General features: G+C 33.1%; 1 protein-coding gene across 3 annotated transcripts in view; it reads left to right on the top strand.

The window, feature by feature from the left end:
- The window catches only part of Cul5 (cullin 5), an 83,839-nt gene extending 65,736 nt beyond the window's left edge, over positions 1-18,103 (top strand). For 2 of the 3 annotated variants that reach the window (XM_076846448.2, XM_076846450.2), the window contains 8 exons: positions 4,791-4,923; positions 5,401-5,532; positions 8,532-8,655; positions 9,138-9,313; positions 9,856-10,017; positions 10,835-10,953; positions 11,575-11,698; positions 14,524-18,103. In XM_076846448.2, the coding sequence (XP_076702563.1) occupies positions 4,791-4,923; positions 5,401-5,532; positions 8,532-8,655; positions 9,138-9,313; positions 9,856-10,017; positions 10,835-10,953; positions 11,575-11,698; positions 14,524-14,718 (1,165 nt within the window). In that variant the 3' untranslated portion in view covers positions 14,719-18,103. Of the gene's footprint in view, positions 1-4,790; positions 4,924-5,400; positions 5,533-8,531; positions 8,656-9,137; positions 9,314-9,855; positions 10,018-10,834; positions 10,954-11,516; positions 11,699-14,523 lie in introns of all 3 variants that reach the window. The other variant, XM_076846449.1, reaches the window with a different exon arrangement.
- The last annotated feature ends 2,717 nt before the right edge of the window (positions 18,104-20,820 follow it).

The raw sequence follows: 20,820 nt of genomic DNA, 5'->3' as shown, positions 1-20,820 counted from the left end.
ACTGAACTGTTTAGACATTCCTATCAGTAATGTATAAGGAGTCTGGTGGTTAGAATTGCATTTCACTAATACCAACTAATGATTTTAAGCATCTTTTTATGTGCTTGTAGGTATTTTGGCATCAAATCCTTATCTGTTAGATAATTTGCAAATTTTTTTTTGGATTCTATAGTTAATTGTCTTTTCCTGCACAAAAGCTATTCTTTCATCTTCCTTTTCTCTGTGCTGTGTATTGAGCCCAGGACTTTATTCATGGTGGGCAAATAATCTACTGAGCTACACCATCAGCCTGTTGTACAAAAGCTTTCAATAAAATCCTATTTTCTACTGTACAACTTTTTTTGTTGCTTTTGCTTATGCTTTCATATCTAAGAGTTCATTCCTAAATCCAGGTTTATGAAGATTCATCTTTACATTTCTAAGATTTTTTTGGTTTAGGTCTAGCCAAGTATGGTGGTGCACTCCTGTAATTCCAGCGACTGAGGAGACTGAAGTGGAAGGATTGCCAGGTTCAAGGCCAGCATCAGTAATTTAATGAGGCCTAAAGCATCATAGTGAGACTCTGTCTCAAAAACATAAAAAAAGAGAACTGAGGATATGGCTAAGTGGTTAAGCACTCCTGGGTTCAATCCATGGTTCCAAAGCAGCGGGTGGCAGTGGTAGAGAGAGAAATAAATAGTATATATATTGATATAGATCTATCTATATATATATATGTGTGTGTATATATATATATATATCTTCTTTCTTTTGCATGTGGATATTAAGTTGTCCCTGCATCCATTGAATGGTCTTAGCCCCATTACCATGAATCAGTTTGCCATGAATTTATGTTTGTTTCTGGATGCTTAATTTAATTCCTATAGTCTATTTGTCTGTCCTTATGCTGGTACCACTCTGTTTTGTTACTATAGCATTGTTAGTAAGCTTTTAAATCAAGACATGATAATGCTCCACCTTCCCCCCTCTCCCCCCACCCACCCCACCACCACCAAATGTTTTGGCTATTTGAGTTCTCTTTCAACTCCACATGAATTTGTGGATTGGTTTTTCCATTTTGTAGGGGGAAAAAAAAGGCTCCTGGAATTTTGATAGGAAATGCATTGAATTGGTAGTTTATGTTGGGTACTGTTAACATCTTAATTTTATGTCTCTCAGACCATGAAAATGTGATGTCATTATGTTTATTTAGGTCTTCTTTTATTCCTTTCAGATTATTTGTTGCTGGTATATAAAAATATAAATGATTTAAATGTTATTTTGTACTATATAGTTTTCCTAAATTCATTTATTAGCCCTAATGGCTTTTTTATGGGTTTTTTTAGATTTTCTATACACAGGGTCATGACATCTGAAAATAGGTACTTTAACCACTTCCTTTCCAATTCAGATGTCTTCTGTTTCTTTTTCTTGCTCAATTGCTCTTACTAGAAATTCTGGTACAGCGATGAATGTCAATGGTGAATTCAGGTATCCTTATCTTTTTCTTGGTTTTAGGGGATTTGTTCTCAGTTGTGCTCATCATTATGATATAAGCTGTAAGTTTTTTTATAATCTCATTATTTTTAATAGTACCATGGCATTCTGGTGGGTGTGCCCTTGTTTATTTAAGTAATCCTGCACCTATTTCTAATGGTTTGCTGCTACCTTTAATGCGACAGAGGAATAATACTATACAGTTGTCATTTTACATATGTGAACCTGTGTCTTCAAGATAGTTTCCCAAAAGTGAGGATTGCTGAATTCTCTGTATTTTCAGATTTTGAGATTACCATATCTTTTAGCTCCAGATTAAAGTAAAAAATTTCTGTGGAGCAAAATGAATATCAGTAGCTGACCCAGATAGCAGAACATAGGTATTGTGGCTTTCAGAGGTAGGGGAGGTGATGTTCTAGGAGAATAAACTTTTACTAGCTTTCAGGTTATTTGGGTGACTCATTTCTGAGAAGTGAAAAACCAGTGCTTCCACTGATAACAACTAGAATGATTACGTAAATACAGAAAATAGTAATTTTAATGTTATCAAAGAGCTGCAGAAGCAGCTATGATGAAAGGATTGAAATTTAACAGAAGGTGAGAAAACCTGTTAGAGGTTAACTGAGAATTTGAACTCTTTCCTTAAAGAGAAATAGTACATGAAAATGAAGGTTTGGCCCAGACTGAGCAATGCTTCTGGAGGGCAATAGAGAGATTTGGTGGTCACACAGGACTGAAGAGACAAAACCCGGTGGAACCTTAATTGAAAACCAAGGAGGAACATTCCTTAAATTCAGGGGCTAATCAGAGGTAGACAGATTCTTAGCAGGAACTGCAACCCGACCTTGAACCAGCCCTGTTCCTAACTGGATTAAAGTGGTCAGCCCCTTCCCATAGCAGTTGAATTATCACAGGAGTTCATGCCTGACCTTGGCATCTGCACTGCAAAAGATTTGAAAAGATGGATATCCAGTTATCATATTATTAGTGGGATATGCCTATGTTGAGGATTACAGAAAATTTTTCCTAGAGAATGAATATATTATGTGTGAATACTTTCAAGGAAATCAGTTCCTAATCTTGAACTTCTGTGTCAACTTTTTTCTAAAACTGAGCTCTGATGGAACTATCATATAGCAGTTTTTCTTTTCTACTTGTTTCACAATTAGCCCTCCACACTTTGTAAAGAAAGGAATACCTCTTGTCTTTCATACCATAGTGTTTTGCCTCTGGATAGAAAAGCCTCCAGATTGCCTAAGAAGGTATTTGCCATGTGGTACTGATGTACAGAAAATGAATTTCTAATGAGTTAGCTATCAGAGCCTTTGCAAGTTGGGTAGTTTATAATTAGTCACTATTGAAAATATGAATTGTTAAAATTAAATTTTAATGTTAGGTCAACATTATTTTTTTAAGCAAATGACTGAGGAAAAAATTGATGTCATAAGAAAAATTCTAGTCCCATCTGCTTACTTACATGATGAAGATTTTTCAGAACAAAGACATTATTAAAATAAGAAGTAGAAATAGAATTGATGCTGATTCATAATTGGTAAGAAAAAGCTGGGCGTGGTGACACAGACCTGTAATCCCAATGATTGGGGAAGCTGACAAAGGAGAAACACAAGTTCGAGGCCAGCTTCAGTAAATGAGTGAGACCCTGTTTCAAAAAAATTAAAAAGGTCTGGAGGTGTGGCTTGGTGATAGAGTACCCATGGGCCTGGGTTCAATCCCCATCATCCCCCCACCCACAAAAAAGGCATAATTGGGAGAAGAAACAATTTAATTCATCAAATTAAAAGGGACGCTAGTGTTGTGCCTCAGTGATAGAGCACTTTCCTGGGTGAGGCCCTGGGTCTGATCCTTAGCACTGCATATAAGTAAATAAATAAATATTAAATAAAATAATAAAAATAAAGCTACATAAAAAGATCCATTGACAACTAAAAAAATTTATTTTGGGTTTGATCCTCAGCACTATACAGAGATAGATAGATCGATCCATCAATCGGTCCATTGACAACTAAAAAAAATTATTAAAAAAAAAAAAAAAAGTCTACTTATCCAGACACTAAGGATGTATCTGAGTGGTACAACTCTTGCCCAGCATGTATGAGGCCCTGAGTTTTATTCCTCACATTCTCCAGGGAGCTTTCCTACCAAGCTACATCCTCACCCCTTATTTTTTTATTTTGAGATAGGGCCTCACTAAGTTGCTGAGGCTGCCCTTGAAGTGCGACGATCCACCTGCCTGAGCCTCCTGAGTCACTGGGATTACAGGCAAAATATTTCTTTTAATTAAAAAAAATTAAAAGCGTTGATGTATCCAATAAAAATAGACTTTTGCATACATTTTATGTTTATGTACACACAATATAATTTTGTTTTTTGATGATATATATACTGATAACAATATAGATCACTCAATCCTTGAAAATAACACTTGAATTTTGTATGCACGAGAAATTTTTAAATGTTGAATTTATTTACTTACAAATGTTGTTTAAGAAGTAGAATAAAGAATAAATGCAAGGCTGGGGCTGTAGCTCAGTGCTAAAGTGCTTGCCTCACATGTATAAGGCACTGGGTTTGAGCCTCAGTACCACATAAACACACAGTATCTTTACTTATTTTTATCTACAAATAAATATCTTTAAAAAAAAGAATAAATGCAAGACTTCAAGCATGAAAGTATGATACTGGTTTTCAAATTTCCTCAGAAAAGGGAAATATACATATAAATTTTTCATTGTTTAGGAGAAATTTGGCTTTAGAAAAATTGGCTTTAGAAAAAAACTTGGCAAATATTTAAAATGGTTATTGGTAGCTATCACATCACTACAGAATACAGATATATTTCAAAAAGGAAAGTAATGGATTTATCTTAACATTAATAATGAAAAAATTTGAATGTTAGGTTATAATTATCCAAAAACTTACATGATTTTTCCTATTTTAGCAGATATATGAACAAATCTTTGTATCTATATAAATAAAAGTATCTGAATAAAGATCATTGCAAGCCCAAATTAGGGTTAGACAAACAGGTACTGAGAGGGTAAAATTTAAGGAATTTCTTATTCTCAGGGTCCTGTAGGAGTTGGGTGGCATTTACAGGACCCCAAGAGTGAATGCCTCCTTAAATTATGTACTCTAGATATCTTGCTCACCTTAACCCCAGTCCTGATCACTAGATTATTGCACATAAGAATTTTGCTGTTCAACATAAAAAAATTAGTTTCTGAAAAAATTGGCTTTAGAAAAAAAATTTTGCAAATATTAATCATTTTTCATCATCTGCTTTTGTTTTTCAGAGTGGGATTGAAAACTCAACCGGAATCAAAATGCCCTGAGTTGCTTGCCAATTACTGTGACATGTTGCTAAGAAAAACGCCATTAAGCAAAAAACTAACTTCTGAAGAGATTGAAGCAAAGCTTAAAGAAGTGGTATATAAATTTTTTCTATTTCTGATAGCTAGTTGCTTTCATTCTTTTACTATCTGCTTAGCATAATTGTAATAAGCCAGGGAGCAAAGAAGTGAAGCTAGAGGACATGTATAGATAAAAAGGATCACAGAGATGACTAGTGTCAAAAAAAAGGGAAGGGTAAAGATAAGTAGAAAAGAAAATTGGGAAAGAACCATTGATTTTCATGTGAAAAAATATTGTTGCATTTTATGTAAAGTCTGAAAAACTGGTATTTCTTAAGACTAAGAGGTTATTTTATTAGTCTCAAATTTGCTGACTTTTAAATCAGTGACGTATATCAGAACTAATTTTTCAGAGAAATAATTTAGTAGGCTTCTATTTTTATGTGCTTATATAGATTTCAGAATTTTGACATTTAGGGGATGTGGAAAGGCCTAAATGAGACAGATGGCTAAGAATATATAAGAATTGAAAGTATCTTTGCTTTCTGTGCAGCTCTTGGTACTTAAATACGTACAAAACAAAGATGTTTTTATGAGGTATCACAAAGCTCACTTGACACGACGTCTCATATTAGACATCTCTGCCGATAGTGAAATTGAAGAAAATATGGTAGAGTGGCTAAGAGTAAGTAAATTTTTTTAAATATTTGGTTTTTAATATCGCACATGGTTCATATTTGTGGTGATATTGGTAATGTTAAAGAAATAGTGATCTTTTAGTAAGAACAGAATACTTTGTAAAATAAAGTGATACCTACTAAAGTACATTTTCTTAATGAAGTTAGTAAAGCACCTTTGTTCTACTGTTTTATTCCCTTTTGTATACACTCTTGCTAAAAATTACCTTATTAAATAGACCACAGGACAAATAATTTCTTTCTTTGTGATACCTGGGATTAAACCCCAAGCTTTGTGCATGCTATGCAAGGGCTCTACCATAGAGCTACCTCCCCAGCCTTTTTTTATTTTGAGACAGGGCTTTGAACATGTAATCCTCCTGCTTCAGCTTCCAGAGTAGCTGGGACCACAGGCATATATCACCCCACCCAGTAAATTATTTCATTTTTAAGGTATTTTTAATGCTAAATGCTTAATTATAGAGCTGTTTGTAAATAAATAGCAACATACCAAGTGAAAAAGAGCATAGATGGAAAAATAATGATTGTTCTGTGACTTTTAAAAATTTTTTGTCAAAACTCTTATTGTCATATAGAAAGATGAAAAATAGCAAAACTAATATGTGTTTAGTACACCAATTTAAAACACAAGAAACTTTTTATATTGAAGTATTTGTTTTCTTTGTAAAAAGCTTATCAGGGCTGGAGTTGTGGCTCAGTGGTAGAACACTTGCCTCGCACATGTGAGGTACTGAGTTCGATCCCCAGCACCACATTAAAAAAAAAAAAAAAAACCTAAATAAACAAAATAAAGTTATTTTAAAAATTCATCAAGTGTAATTAGGAAAATATTTATAATTTATAATTTATCTCTTGATACTGTATCTAGAATATTTTAAGCACTCTTAAAATATAACAACAAAATGTCAAATAACCCAATTAAAAATGGGCAAAGAATTTGAATAGACCTTTGTTTCTTTTTCCTCAGCACAGGGGATCGAACTCCAGGGCATCTTACCACTGAACTATATCCTCAGGCCCTTTTGTTGGCCTCAAATTTGGCTATTTCCAGCCTTAGCAAACCAAGTATCTGGGATTGTGAATAGACATTGCTTTATAGAAGATAAACAAATGGGCAATAGTGCACACAAACATGCTCAGCATTAGTAATCATTAGTGAAATGCTAATCAAAATCGCTGGATATATCACTTTATCCCTACTATAATAGCTAAAATAAAAAATAGAGGTGATAACAAATGTTGAGGAGAAAGAAGAGAAATTAGAACTCTAGTAGTTGCTGGTGGGATTTAAAATGGGGCAGCCACTTTGGAAAACTATTTGATAGTTCCTCAAAAAGTTAAACAGACTTGATGAAGCAATTTCACTGCTAGGTAATTCTACTCAATAGATATGAGAACATATACACATATCCATGTAAATTTTTGTATATGGATGTTCCTTATATTATTATTTAGAAATAATGACAAATGTTAATAAGCTGAGGAAGGAACAAAATGTTTTTTACCCAAACAGTGGAATATGACTTTTCAATAAAAGAAATGAAGTACTGACACATGCTAGAATTTGGATGTACTTAGGAAATATTATAATGCTGAAGTGAAAGAGGCCAGTCACAAACCATGTCATATGGTTCCAGTAAAATGAGATGTGAGGGTAGGCAAATCTACAAAGACAAAAAAAGTACTTTCAGTGGTTTGCAGAAATTGGGGCCAGAAGTAGAAATGAGAAGTGACTCTAAATAAACATGGGGCCTGTTTTTAGAGTAGTTAAATGTTCTTAAAATTTGAGGTAATGGTTGCTCAACTCTATAAATATAATAAAATCCGCTACATTTTAAAAGGATGAATCTTATGGGAGGTGATTTATGTATCTCAATAAAGCTATCATTAAAATGAAGATAGTTTAATAGCAGTTGCTTACTCTCTTCCAATACAATAAACATCTTTTCTGTGCCTTGAAGAGATGGCATACCCATTTAAGTTTGGATCCATTTCTAGCATGCAACTTACCACTTTTCTCATTTATGTCAACAACTTTGTTTCACTAAGTTTTTATACCTCTGTATATAATGAATGTTCAGCATTGGCGTTATTAACATTACAACCATAGTTCCACAGTCAGTTTTGTTCTACAACTCTGTTCTTTTTATTTTTTCACTTCCAACATTATTACTTTTTTTTTTTTTTGGCCAGTACTGGGGATTGAAGAAACACTGTACCTCTGAGCTAGAGGTCTTTTTGCTATCTTATTTTGAGATTGTGTTGCCAAAACTAGCCTAGAACTTTCCATCCTCCTCTCTCACCCTCCCTGGAATTACAGGAATTTGCCACTGCACCCAGCAACATTATTACTTGTTAATTTTCTAAAGTATTTTTATCATCTTTGTTGGCCAAGTGCCTTTTGATTACCCATTTATGTAAACATGTGGTTTTATCACTATAAGGCAAGGATGCCAGCAAAAACAATACACTTTGCTCTCTGTTGGGTGAACTGAATAAACAAGTGACTGATAGATTTTTAATAAAGTATTGTGTTTGTTAGCTGATGTTATGTTTCTGCTAAGTTTTGTTTGTTTGTTTGTATTTTGAGTGCTGGAGATCAAGCCCAGGGCCCTGAATATGCTAGGTGAGCTCTCTACCACTAAGCTACACACCCAGGCCTGTGCTTCTGTTATTTTTGTCATAACTTATGGATTGAGGAGTTAGAAGTGAAGTTTTGTACTTTATGCAAGTACATTTATTATATAGTAGCAACTGAGGTTGAGCTGTGTTGTTTAGAACTGATGGTAAAACTATTCTGTAAAATTTGTGCAGACTGAAATTGTGTAAAGCAAGGACTACCCTCACTATCCTATTTATTTTCTAAGAGTCAAGGGAAAAAAGAAAAATTTTTGTTAAAGTATCTAAGACAGCTTTCTGTTAAATTTTTTTTCTGGTAATATATTAGATTATATACATTTGTCTCTTCTGTCTTTGGTTTTTGTAGGAAGTTGGTATGCCAGCAGATTATGTAAACAAACTTGCTAGAATGTTTCAGGACATAAAAGTATCTGAAGATTTGAACCAAGCTTTTAAGGAAATGCACAAAAATAATAAATTGGCTTTACCAGGTATTTTACTTTATAATTACATATGTGTGTATATGTTTTAAGCTTTATTTATTTATTTATTGTAGTTGTAGATGGACAGAATGCCCTTATTTTATTTATTCTTCTTTATGTGGTGCTAAGGATCGAATCCAGTGTCTCACACACACTAGGCAAGCACTCTGCCACTGAGCTATCGCCCCAGCCCTATTTCAAACTTTAAAAAAAAAAAAAAAAAAAATCTGTGTTTGTGGTAATTAAAGTTAAATAGCAGTAATACACCCAGAAATGTTATGATGTTCACATTCCTGGAGACATCTGTCAAAGCAGAATGGTAGATTTGTGAATCCAGTTTTTGAAACAAAAGAATATTTTTAACAAAATCTTTAGAGTCATGTTTATTTTTTTACCAGAATTTAACCTGTATTATTTTAATTTTTATTTTATTTTGTAAATTTTATCTATTCTCAAGATTGTTTTATATTTTCTGATATTCTGCCCTTTAGCTGATTCAGTTAATATAAAAATTCTGAATGCTGGTGCCTGGTCAAGAAGCTCTGAAAAAGTCTTTGTCTCGCTTCCTACTGAACTGGAGGATTTGATACCTGAGGTAGAAGAATTTTACAAAAAAAATCATAGTGGTAGAAAACTACATTGGCATCATCTCATGTCAAATGGAATTGTAAGTTATGACATAGTTTTCTGTTTGGGTGAAAGTGGAAGAACTCCAAATAAGAGTTACTTAAACAAAACAGATTTTCTGCTTCTCTCGCAGATAAAAATTTTCACAGGAATAGTGGATCTGTTCCATGAAATTGTTAGTAACTTAGTCTTCTGATTGCACCATTATGCTTCTAGTATTGCCCTTATCAGCAGAACCCAGTATGATCCCCACTTTGTATATCTTCCTACCAACAACAACAAAAAAAAAAAGGAGATGGTGTACCTTCATTTAAGGGTGACTTCTAGAAGTTTCCTCCATCATTTCCACTTGTATCACATTGAACAGAACTCAGTCACATGGTCATTATCTGTTATAGGGAAAGCCAGAAGATGAGTCATTAAACTTTGCTTAAAATTACATAGCCTGTAAGAAAGGAATAATGGATATTGGAAGACACCTAACAGTATTTTCACATAAAATCTCATGTAACAGATGTTTTATTAGGTAGATGGTAATCATTATGAAGAGCTTCTTATTGAAATTTATCTTATCTATTATAGATAACATTTAAGAATGAGGTCGGTCAATATGATTTGGAGGTTACCACGTTTCAGCTGGCTGTGTTGTTTGCATGGAACCAAAGACCTAGAGAGAAAATCAGCTTTGAAAATCTAAAACTTGCAACTGAACTCCCTGATGCTGAACTTAGAAGGACTTTATGGGTTGGTTTATTTATTTTGTTTATCAAATTATATTCTGGAAATTTGTGATTATTTTTGTTGGTGGTGGTGTTTTTGTTTTGTTTTTGTTTTTTGGTGATGGTGCTGATCAAATCCAAGGCCTCCCACATGCCAGGCACACACCCTACCACTGAGCTAACCCTGACCCTGATATTTATAACACTCTCAAAATGACATTTAACCAAGAAAACTACAAAAATGAGGTATTCTGGAAAAAAAAATTGAAAAGAGGCAAGTTACCAAGACAGAGAAAGGCAAAAAAAGGAGAAAGATTGAATTGGTATTTTTTGCCTGTGGGAGTCTTCCCCAAAACATACATATATTAATGTTAATTTTTATACCAAGAGTGTGTACAAAGAATTTATGATGACTTAATATCTAAGAGAACACTTTAGATCTTTTCAGAATTTATAAAATTTTCTCTTTAGCTTTTTGCTTTGTAACTACTTTCTGTCCTTACTCCATAAGCAACTTAAAGTTTCAGAGTAATTATTTCCTATGATGGAAAGAGCTGGTATATAACTGTCAAGTGGTATTTGCTACTGTCCTATGTGACCAATTCTAATTTTTTATTTTCCCATAAAGGGAATGTTTATTTCTTCCTTATAACCAACTCTTTTTTCCTGTTTTTCTACTTCATACATTTAAATTGTTATATTCATAGAGATACCAAATACAAGTTTGGATTGTAACTTTGTGTCTATAATCCTTTCTTATTTATATTGGTTTGTTGGGGAATTGATCTTAATATCCCAAACTGCTTATAAATACTAATTGTTTTCTCCTTTATTCTTCATAGTCTTTAGTAGCTTTCCCAAAGCTCAAACGGCAAGTTTTATTGTACGAACCTCAAGTGAATTCACCCAAAGACTTTACAGAAGGTACCCTCTTCTCAGTGAACCAGGAGTTCAGTTTAATGTAAGGTTTATGTTGGTCAATTTAAAATAAAAATGCCTTGTTTGAGTTTTAGTTTGTTATTTTTTTTTAAGCAAAATAACTTTTATTTACATGATATTTATAACAATAACTATATATTACCATTAATCTAAATTTAATGTCATTTAGTTTTTTATTAAAACTATTAGGGGGCCAGAGGGCTCAGGAGGATGGGGGCCTCTGGGAAAAAAGTATATTAATGAACTGTAAAGATGTTTACTTCTTTACCATATTTATATGGACACATTTTTGCTGTCTGACATTATACTATATTCATCTTAAAAGTAAACTTTTTTGTGTGCTCTAAAGCAATTTTATCTAGGCAGAGCATTTTTCCCTGAAGCTCAATTAGGTAATGTTGAATCACAACCCATGTCTGTTCAATTATCTAATTATTTTTATGGCAGTATAAATTATCAAACTTGTTATAAGAAATCATTGAAGAATAGGGTTTGTTTTAAATAAAGGTATATGTTATTTGTTATTTCTCCTTTAAGTATTTCTAGATTTTAATTTTTAGAATATTTCTAAATCTTTTCTCTCAGATATTGTTGCTATAATACAGCGTTTGAAAACCCTTTCACTGAGCAGTGTTTTTTACAGAAAAAATGCAAAAGTTCAGAAAAGAGGAAAAATCAACTTGATTGGACGCTTGCAGCTCACTACAGAAAGGATGAGAGAAGAAGAGAATGAAGGAATAGTGCAACTAAGAATATTAAGAACCCAGGTTTGTGATATTATGATAAAACATGTAAATTAAGTCTTGGGGTAGTTTATTTAAATCTTCAAACTAGAGGGGTTAACAGTACACACCTGTAATCTCAACTAGTTGGAGTCTGAGACGAGGATCATAAATTTAAGGTCAGATCATAAATTTAAGACCTTGTCTCCAGATAAAAAATTCAAAAGGCTAAGACTGTAGCTCAGTGGTAAAACATCGCTGGATTCAATCCCCAGTGCCAGGGGACATTTTTATTTATTCAGAATATGATACTTTTGAACATGATAAAGAATACCCATTTTGGAGCTGGGGTTGTGGCTCAGCAGTAGAGCGCTCACCTAGCACGTGCAAGGCACTGGGTCTGATCCTCAGCACCACATAAAAATAAACAAATGAAATAAAGGTATCCAACTACAACTAAAAAATAAGGATTTCAATTTTTTTTAAATAAAAATATTGTATTCAGCTACAACTAAAAAAAATACCCATTTTAAACTAACATGATAATTTTAACTTTGAAATATTTTTTAAAGCCAAATTGTTCCACGTTTATTATTTTTTATTTAATATTATTTAAATCTCCTGGTCAGTGTAATAAAATGTCAAGCAAGAGGAAGAATTACTTGTAGATCATATAATATGATCTAATTACTTATAGATCATATAATATGACAAAGCACAGAAAAACAATGAATTAAAAGACTCAATTGGCTGGGTACATTGGTGCACAACTGACTATAAGGTTGGTTGAATCTGTGGATGTGGAACCTATAGACACAAAGGGCCAAATGTATTTCTTTTTTTTTCTCTTTTCACATTTCCTTTATAACAAATTCTAATCTCCACTAAGGTAGATAAGATGCTTATACTGGAAAAGGTAAAAGGGAAAGAATATTTAATAATTTTCAGATAACATTTAATAACGAGCTTAATAATAATTAAAGAAATTGCCAAGAAAAATATTGATGAAGGAAGGGGAGTGAGAATAGGAAAAATAGTAGAATGAATCAGACATAACTTTCCTGTGTTCATATATGAATACACAACCAGTGTAACTCCACATTATGTACAACCTCAAGATTGGGAAGTTATACTACATGTATGTATAATATGTCAAAATACACTCTATTGTTATACATCTAAAAAGAACAAAAAAAAAACAAAATAAATGATGTTGATGAAATTTACCTATATGAAAAAATACTTATTTTTCCATGAATATAAAAAACATGTACTTGCCACAAAAGAAAATGATGAAAGAGGAAATAGAGTGGCTTCTAGAGCACAAATACATCAGAAGAGATGAAGCTCAACACGTTCATATACATGCCACAATTTTGAATATCATACCCAAATTTTGGAGTGCTTGAGCAGAAAGTTACCAGTTTTAGCTTTCCTTTCTCTAGCTCTAACATTTAATGGAATTAATTCAAATTAAAAGTAATATTTATAACAAATGTAGCTTATTAATTAGATAAAAATTTTATAAAGAATAGTACTTACTGATTTTATAACAGTACTATCACACAAAGAAATAACTTTTGAGTACAGGGGAAAATTTGTACATACAGATTTTTATCATAATTGATGTTAAACACAATATCAGTTTATATACATATTGTGTTCACAGGTAAGATAAATTTTAAAAATGTATTTAAAGAAGTGAAAGGAAATATATTAAAATATGTGATATGGGGGCTGGGGATGTGGCTCAAGCGGTAGCGCCCTCGCCTGGCATGCGTGCGGCCCGGGTTCGATCCTCAGCACCACATACAAACAAAGATGTTGTGTCCGCCGATAACTAAAAAATAAATATTAAAATTCTCTCCCCCTCTCTCACTCTTTCTTTAAAAAAATAAAATAAAATAAGATATGTGATATGGGGCTGGTGTTGTAGCTCAGTGATAGCGCACTCATCTGGCATGTGTGAGGCACGGGGTTGGATCCTCAGCACCTCATGAAAATAAATAAATAAAATAAAGTTATTGTGTCCATCTACAACTAAAAATATATATATTTAAAAAATAGATGTGATGTGTATTTCTTTCAGCCAAGAGATTATGGGTAATTTTGCTTTTATTTTCAAAATCTCTTTAATAAAATTTTATTTTATAAGCAGTGAAAAAAGTGTTTTATTAAGTAAATAAATTTACATGGCTTTTTGATTGTTTGCATATTTTTTGTTTTTTTGGTACAGGAGCACTCTATCACAGAGCTACATCCCTAGTCCTTTTTATTTTTTGAGACAGGGTCTCGCTAAGTTGCTTACAGCCTCACTAAGTTGCTGAGGCTGGCCTGGAACTTGTGATCCTCCTGCCTTGATCTCCCAAGTTACTGGGATTACAGGCATGTTTCACAGTGCCTGGCTAATTTACTTTTTTTTTTTTTAACATTTATTTTTTAGTTGTAGGTTGACACAATACCTTTTGTTTTATGTTTTGTTAAGGATAGAACCTAGTGCCTCACACATGCTTGGCAAGTGCTGTACCTCTGAGCCACAACCCCAGCCCCTAATTTACTTTTTGTAAATAAATATTGGTCTTAAGATTAATTCCTTATGGACTGGGTTTGTGGTTCAGTGGTATAGCACTTGCCTAGCATATATGAGGCAAGGGTTCAATTTCAGCACCACATATAAATAAATGAATAAAATAAAGGTCCAGCAACAACTAATACCCACACACACATATATAAATTTTTAAAAGAAGATTAATCCCTTAATAGTTGCTGTGCATTCTGATCAATGTTGGATAGAGGATGAAATATATATAAAAAATCATTTTTCATTTTGCTTTACTTAATATATTAACTTTTTTTCTTTTTTCTTTTAGGAAGCTATCATACAAATAATGAAAATGAGAAAGAAAATTAGTAATGCCCAACTTCAGACTGAATTAGTAGAAATTTTGAAAAACATGTTCTTGCCACAAAAGAAAATGATAAAAGAGCAAATAGAATGGCTTATAGAGCACAAATACATCAGAAGAGACGAATCCGATATCAACACTTTCATATATATGGCATAATTTTGAATATCATGGACATTATTAAGAACCCAGATTTTGGAGTGCTTGGGCAGAAAGTTACAAGTTTGAGCTGGAGAAAGGTTTATTTGGACTTTGATTACATAAATATGAAAATCTCTGCCTTACCTTACAAAGTGACTCTATTTTGCCACTCACATTAGTTAGCATGATGGCATTCCCTTCATGTTGCGCACTCTGTAACAGCATGCTGTTTTGTGGAGAAACTTGCATTCATGAAGAGCCCATTATGAACTTTTAAAAGTAAATTTGATTTTTACCCACCAGAAGAAATACAGTTGGGAAGGGAGAGGGCGGGGTTCTTGTTGCTTTTTTCCTCTTAAAAAAATGTACTTGCACAAGGAAAGATATTCATGCACTGAAAAATGCTGTTATCTTTTGTTTTTTAAAAAATGCAATTAAAACTAGAAGTAGCACTCTTGGCCTCTTTTGATGAGAGTGAGCTGGTCAATACAACATTGGGAGAGGGCAGATGTAGGTGAGAAGATAAGTATTTCATAGTATCAAATTATTAGTTCAAACACTGCTTCGGTATGATAACTGGATTTTAATGGTGACCTAAAAAAAGATATTAAATATTTCCAACTTACAAATGTTGGTGTTCTTTAAGCAGGAGACTGCTGTTTTAGTTGTTTGTTAAATGATAAGGAATTTTGAAAAATCTTATATGGCTGGAGAGTTTGTTTTGAAAAAAATGAAGCTTATATTAATTGTTGCTTCAGTTGTACAAAAGAAATTTATGGAGAGTGGTAGGTCATTATGACTACAGGGTCAGTACAGCAAAACAAACATTAAGTGTGTCTGTCACTAACACACTTAATATTTATATACCTAGTATTTATTATGCCATATCTAAATTTATTGAAAACAATGCAGAAATCTCCTGCTGTGATATAATACAGTTATGGAACGGATCTTTCAATCTGTAGCATAGAACTATTTTGGTATCTTAAAGTCTCATGATTAGGGATTTTTACAGCCTCAGGTTTCTGGAAAGAAAGACTTCTCTTTTAAAAAGTAATATCAGTCATTTAGGAGAAGAAGAAAAAACATAAGACCTGAAAAGCATAAGCAAAGTTGTTCCAGTCTTAATATGAGCAGTATACTTGCCAAATATGTACATATATATTTATATATTTTAAAAATAAACATTTTTAAAATGTTCAGAAGGCAACACTTACCTTTTTACTTTCAGTCAATCCAAAGCAGCAACTTATTAGTTGCTGGCAACTGAATACCCAGAGCAGTGCAAATTTTAGGACTTGAGGACTTGAACAACTGAGAAGAACAAAACTATTTCCATTGGGGAAAAAATGGCTCAACATGGATTTTTATTCATTGTGGTGCACGTTTCAAATTTTCTTACAAATTATTTTATATCTTTTTGATGTTCAGTAATATTTAAAAGTATGGTTTTGAAAATGGTAGGAAATGGAGTGCTGAAAGGCATCCAGTATTATACTATAGCAGAGAGCTTTTAAGAGCATTTCATGGAATCTTCCCTATCCCAAGAAGCTTTATGAGCTCCCCAATGAAAAGAAGGAAAGTCAATTTAAAACATTTATGGGTTTGCTGATTATAATCAAATGCCTGTTCTGAAACTCATAGGAAATCTGAATTTTGTTTAGAATTTAAAATATACTTCAACTCTAAGATAGCATATGTCAATCATTAGACCAAGATATTGTGAAGAATTAAATTTAAAATTAGTGTTCATTGTTTTCTCTAATTAAATGACTAACAGTGGATAAATTTGAAATTTAGAAGAAATAATTTTTTAATAACTGTGACCCTTAGGTTTAACAAATATTTTGGTATTGCAGATTTGCTTGTTCCAATAGAAGAATAACAAAAAAGAAACTATGGGAGAAAAATTTTAGGCCTTTTTTTTATATTTAAATTTTATTGCTTTAAACCATAATTGTTCTCAGAATTTCTTTGGAATTTCTAACATTTTTGGTCATTTAATTTAAGAATGAGAGTCATAATGTTTTGATTTCTAAAGGCAAATTTAATGCAAAGTGGGTAAGATTAAATTCATAGCAAAGTTTTCTATTAAATTTTTTAATAGATTTTTTTAAAGCTAATTATGTCCTGATTATATTTTGGGGATTAAACAGCAACAAATACTGTACACTTAAGTTTTCATCTTTTTTTTTTTTTTTTTTGGTTCTATATACAAAAATTTAACTACTTTTTGGTGTTTATGAAAGCCATTTAGTTGACATGGTGCCTATACCATTGTTGAATTTTCTTTAAATATGTTTTGACAATAGATTTGCTAATTTTAAAAAATAGAATCTGAAGAGAAAATTTTATCAGCAACTTGTTAAAGTATACTAATTGTAATTGTGTACCTTTATCAGGTTCTTTTCTCCAGTGAACACTTAGTGCTATCTGTGCAGAAATGAAACCTAACATAGTTAAGGAAAAAGAAAACCCAGTCCCCAACTTCACCACCAAAATATAATTTTTAAGTTTTTTTATGAGTAGCATGGCAAGAGGGCACCTCAGGTTAAGTTTTGACCACTCATCTTCTGATTTTAAAGATAGAGCCGTGTGAAAATGTTAACCTTTGTTGCCACCTCATTGCCAGAGTAAGATATGAAACAATTTACAAAGTAAAAATATACAACAATTTTGTTGCTTACAATGATATAATAAATATTAGAACGTTACTGTTCCAATGATTTGATGAGGATCTTGAAATAAATTCTGAAGTCTTCCAATTTTTACATTTATTGGAGGGGACCCCAAGTTCTTTCTACTTGTTTATTTAAGTCCCTTGATCTTATTTTGTGCATAAATGTTAAAATTTCCTAAAATGAAATGTTAGCTCTCTTCTTACTTTTTATTAAATTTAATACAAAACATGACCTTAGTTGTTAAGAAAGGATTTTGCATTATTTGCAGTACGATGTCATTAGTCCTGCTCAAAGGGCAAATTTTTAAAATTCAGTTTGGGTAAAAGATTTGCTAGTTTTAAAGAAAGATTTGCTATCATAAACTCAAGCTGGTTTTTCTATTTTCATGTGAATGACTGGGATGCTGTCTTATAAATTCTTCCAAGGTCATGTTTGTGGGATAAAAACATTACACGAGAGCTTTCTTGTCATCTACACTAATGTCTTTTGGAGTGTTGAACAAATTTTGAGTTTCTAAGGTGTAATCTATCCTCATATGGTCTATACGATTTTGAATGTGTGCCACTACATACTGAGATGATAATGCTGTACAATTTTAAATGGTAGCAGTTTCTGTATGCAGTAGGCTGAAATATTTTGATGAACTGCTTAATTTTTGGATTTTATTTTTTAAGTTGTATAATTTATTTTCTTGCAAAATAAAAATGTAATATAAAAGCTTTCACTTATCCCCCAAATTTTGATTTTTCTACTATGAAATAGTTTCTAAGAGTTTAATTAAAATTTTTAGATGGGTGTAGTGGTGCCCTTGTACTCCTAGCTACTTGGGAGGTTGAAGCAGGAGAATCACATGAATTCAGGAGTTTCAGGCCAGCATGTGCAATATAATAAGACCTTGTCTCAAAGAAAAAAAAAATATATATATAGCAGGTATATTTACATATTTGCACAAACTAAATTTCAAATAAGTTTAAAAGATCTCTTTAAATTGAGAATTCTTTTATTTCTACTGTAGTAGTTGTGAAATAAATATTTACAGGCAGTTGGCTGGACAAACACAGTTGACTTCATAATGACCCTAAACTCAGCTTTGGACTTTCAGTGAGTGAGATCTTGGGGAGTTGAAGGAGATGGGTTCACTTGGAAATGAAGCTAGAGAAAAGTTTGGTTTTGGTGTAATATTAACCTAAACAAAGAGACATTTATCATTAAGCTTAAACTTTCAGGAGACCCTTCTCACATGGGTGCTTCTCAACTCCCTGATTGGGGCTCAAGAAATTTTGTATAGATTGAGCATCCCTAATCTGAAATCCAAAATACTCCAAAACATGAAACTTTTTGAGCATCAATGTGACAGTACAAGTAGAAAATTTCACACATGACTTCATATGACTAGTCAAAACCAAAATGCATACATACTAAACATACCATATAAGGGGTAGGGAATATAACTCAGTGGTAGAGCACTTGCCCAGCATGTGTGAGATCCTGGGTTTTGGTCACCAGCAAAACAAAAAGAAAAATAAAACTTCAAGCAACATGTATAAAATTATATATGAAACAATTGAATCTAATGTTTAGACTTGGGTCCCATCCCCAAGATACCCTATTATGTATATGCAAATATTCAAAATCTGGAACACTTCTGGTCTCAAGCCTTTTGGATAAGGGATATTCAACCTGTACTTGTAATTTTGTATTTTGTTGTTGTTGTTGTTGTTGTTGGGTTTTGGTTTGTTTTTTTTGTTTGTTTGTTTTTGTATTTATTTTTTATTTTTTTTTGGTACTGGGGTTGAACCCATGGGTTCTTTACCACTGAGCTCCATCCCCAGTTTTGTTTTTGTTTTTCTTTATTTTGAAAGAAGTTCTTGCTAAGTTGCTGAGGCTGGCCTCGAACATATAATGCTCCTGCCCCAGCATTGCAAGTTGCTGGTAATACAGGCATGTATTACCATACATGGTAATACATCTGCACCTAGTATATTTTAAACTTTTGAGAGAGTCTCTCTAAATTACACATACTAGCTTCAAACATGTTCTTTTATTTCAGCTTCCTGAGTCACTGGGTCTGGCTGTACTGTTTTTCTTAAAGAGGGTCCCCAGCTGGGGACAGTGGCACACACCAGTAATCCCAATGGTTCAAGAGGCTGAGGCAGAAGAATTGCATGTTCAAAACCAGCCTCAGCAACATTGAGGTGCTAAGCAACTCACTGAGACCCTGTCTCTAAAAAGAATACAAAATAGGACTAGGGATGTGGTTCAGTGGTTGAGTGTCTCAATCCCCGGTACGCTCCATCAAAAAAAGAGGGTCCCAAAATATCTTTTTGATTTGGTACTGGGGATTGAACTCGGGGGCATTCAACCACTGAGCCACACTCCCAGCCCTATTTTGTATTTCATTTAGAGATTGGGTCTCACTGAGTTTCTGCTTCAGCCTCCCAAGCCACTGGGATTACAGGCATGCGCCACCATGCCAGGCTCTAAAATATCAAATTGGATCCAGCTCTAAGACTGAATGCAAAAAGAACCTCATAGCCGGATTGATTAAGAGCATGTGTACCTGAGAACAGATTGCAATATTTATATATTTTTTTCAATAATACGGATTTAACCCAGGAACACACTATAATGAGACACATCCCTGGCTGGCTGACTGGTTTTATCTATTTATATAGACAGGGCTTTGCTAAGTTCTCCAGGCCAGCCTTGAACTTGCAATCTTCATGCCTCAGCCTCTCAAGTTGCTGGGACTACAGATGTGCACCACTGCACCCAGCCTAGAGTTAAATATTTTAAGTTCTAAATGGGGAGACTTTATACTATGTAACCAAAATGGACTTTTTGTGTCACTGAACACCTGTTTTTTTGTTTTTTTGGGTTTTTTTTTATCAGTGAACAGTTTGGAACAGGGGTCTAAGACTGTTGAGGATTTCCAGGTTTTTCTGAACAACTGATTAAAGCATAAGACATGCATATAAACATTTAAGTTCTCTATAAATTTGAAGAGCTCATGCAACCAAGGTTAAAAATCTTCCATAGTAAGGAGGTCCAAGTCAGGTATAGTGCATGCCTGTAATCCCAGCAACTCAAGAGGCTGAGACAGGAGGTTCTCAAGTTCAAGGCCAGCCTCAGCAATTTAGCAAAACCTGCCTCAAAAAATGCAAAGGACTGGAGATGTAGCTCAGTGTTGTAGAGTGCCCCAGAATTTAATCCTCAGTACCAAACACACACACACACACACACACAAAAAAAAAAAAAAAAAAAGAGAGAGATGATAGGTTCTAGGGTGAGTAAAGCAAGTGGCACCTTGCTCTATGAATTTACCGTGGCCTAATATCTGGAGTGCTAATTCAAACTTAAAAATTTTTTTTCCACTTCTTACTAATCTAGAGAATGACAGAAGATTTCCATGGATGTTAAGTGATTTTACTATTTTTAT

The sequence above is a fragment of the Callospermophilus lateralis genome, chromosome 2 (assembly GCF_048772815.1).
Source record: "Callospermophilus lateralis isolate mCalLat2 chromosome 2, mCalLat2.hap1, whole genome shotgun sequence".
NCBI lineage: Eukaryota > Metazoa > Chordata > Mammalia > Rodentia > Sciuridae > Callospermophilus > Callospermophilus lateralis.
The sequence above is the reverse complement of the archived record's forward strand: the minus strand, read 5'-3'. Positions and strand labels throughout refer to the sequence as shown.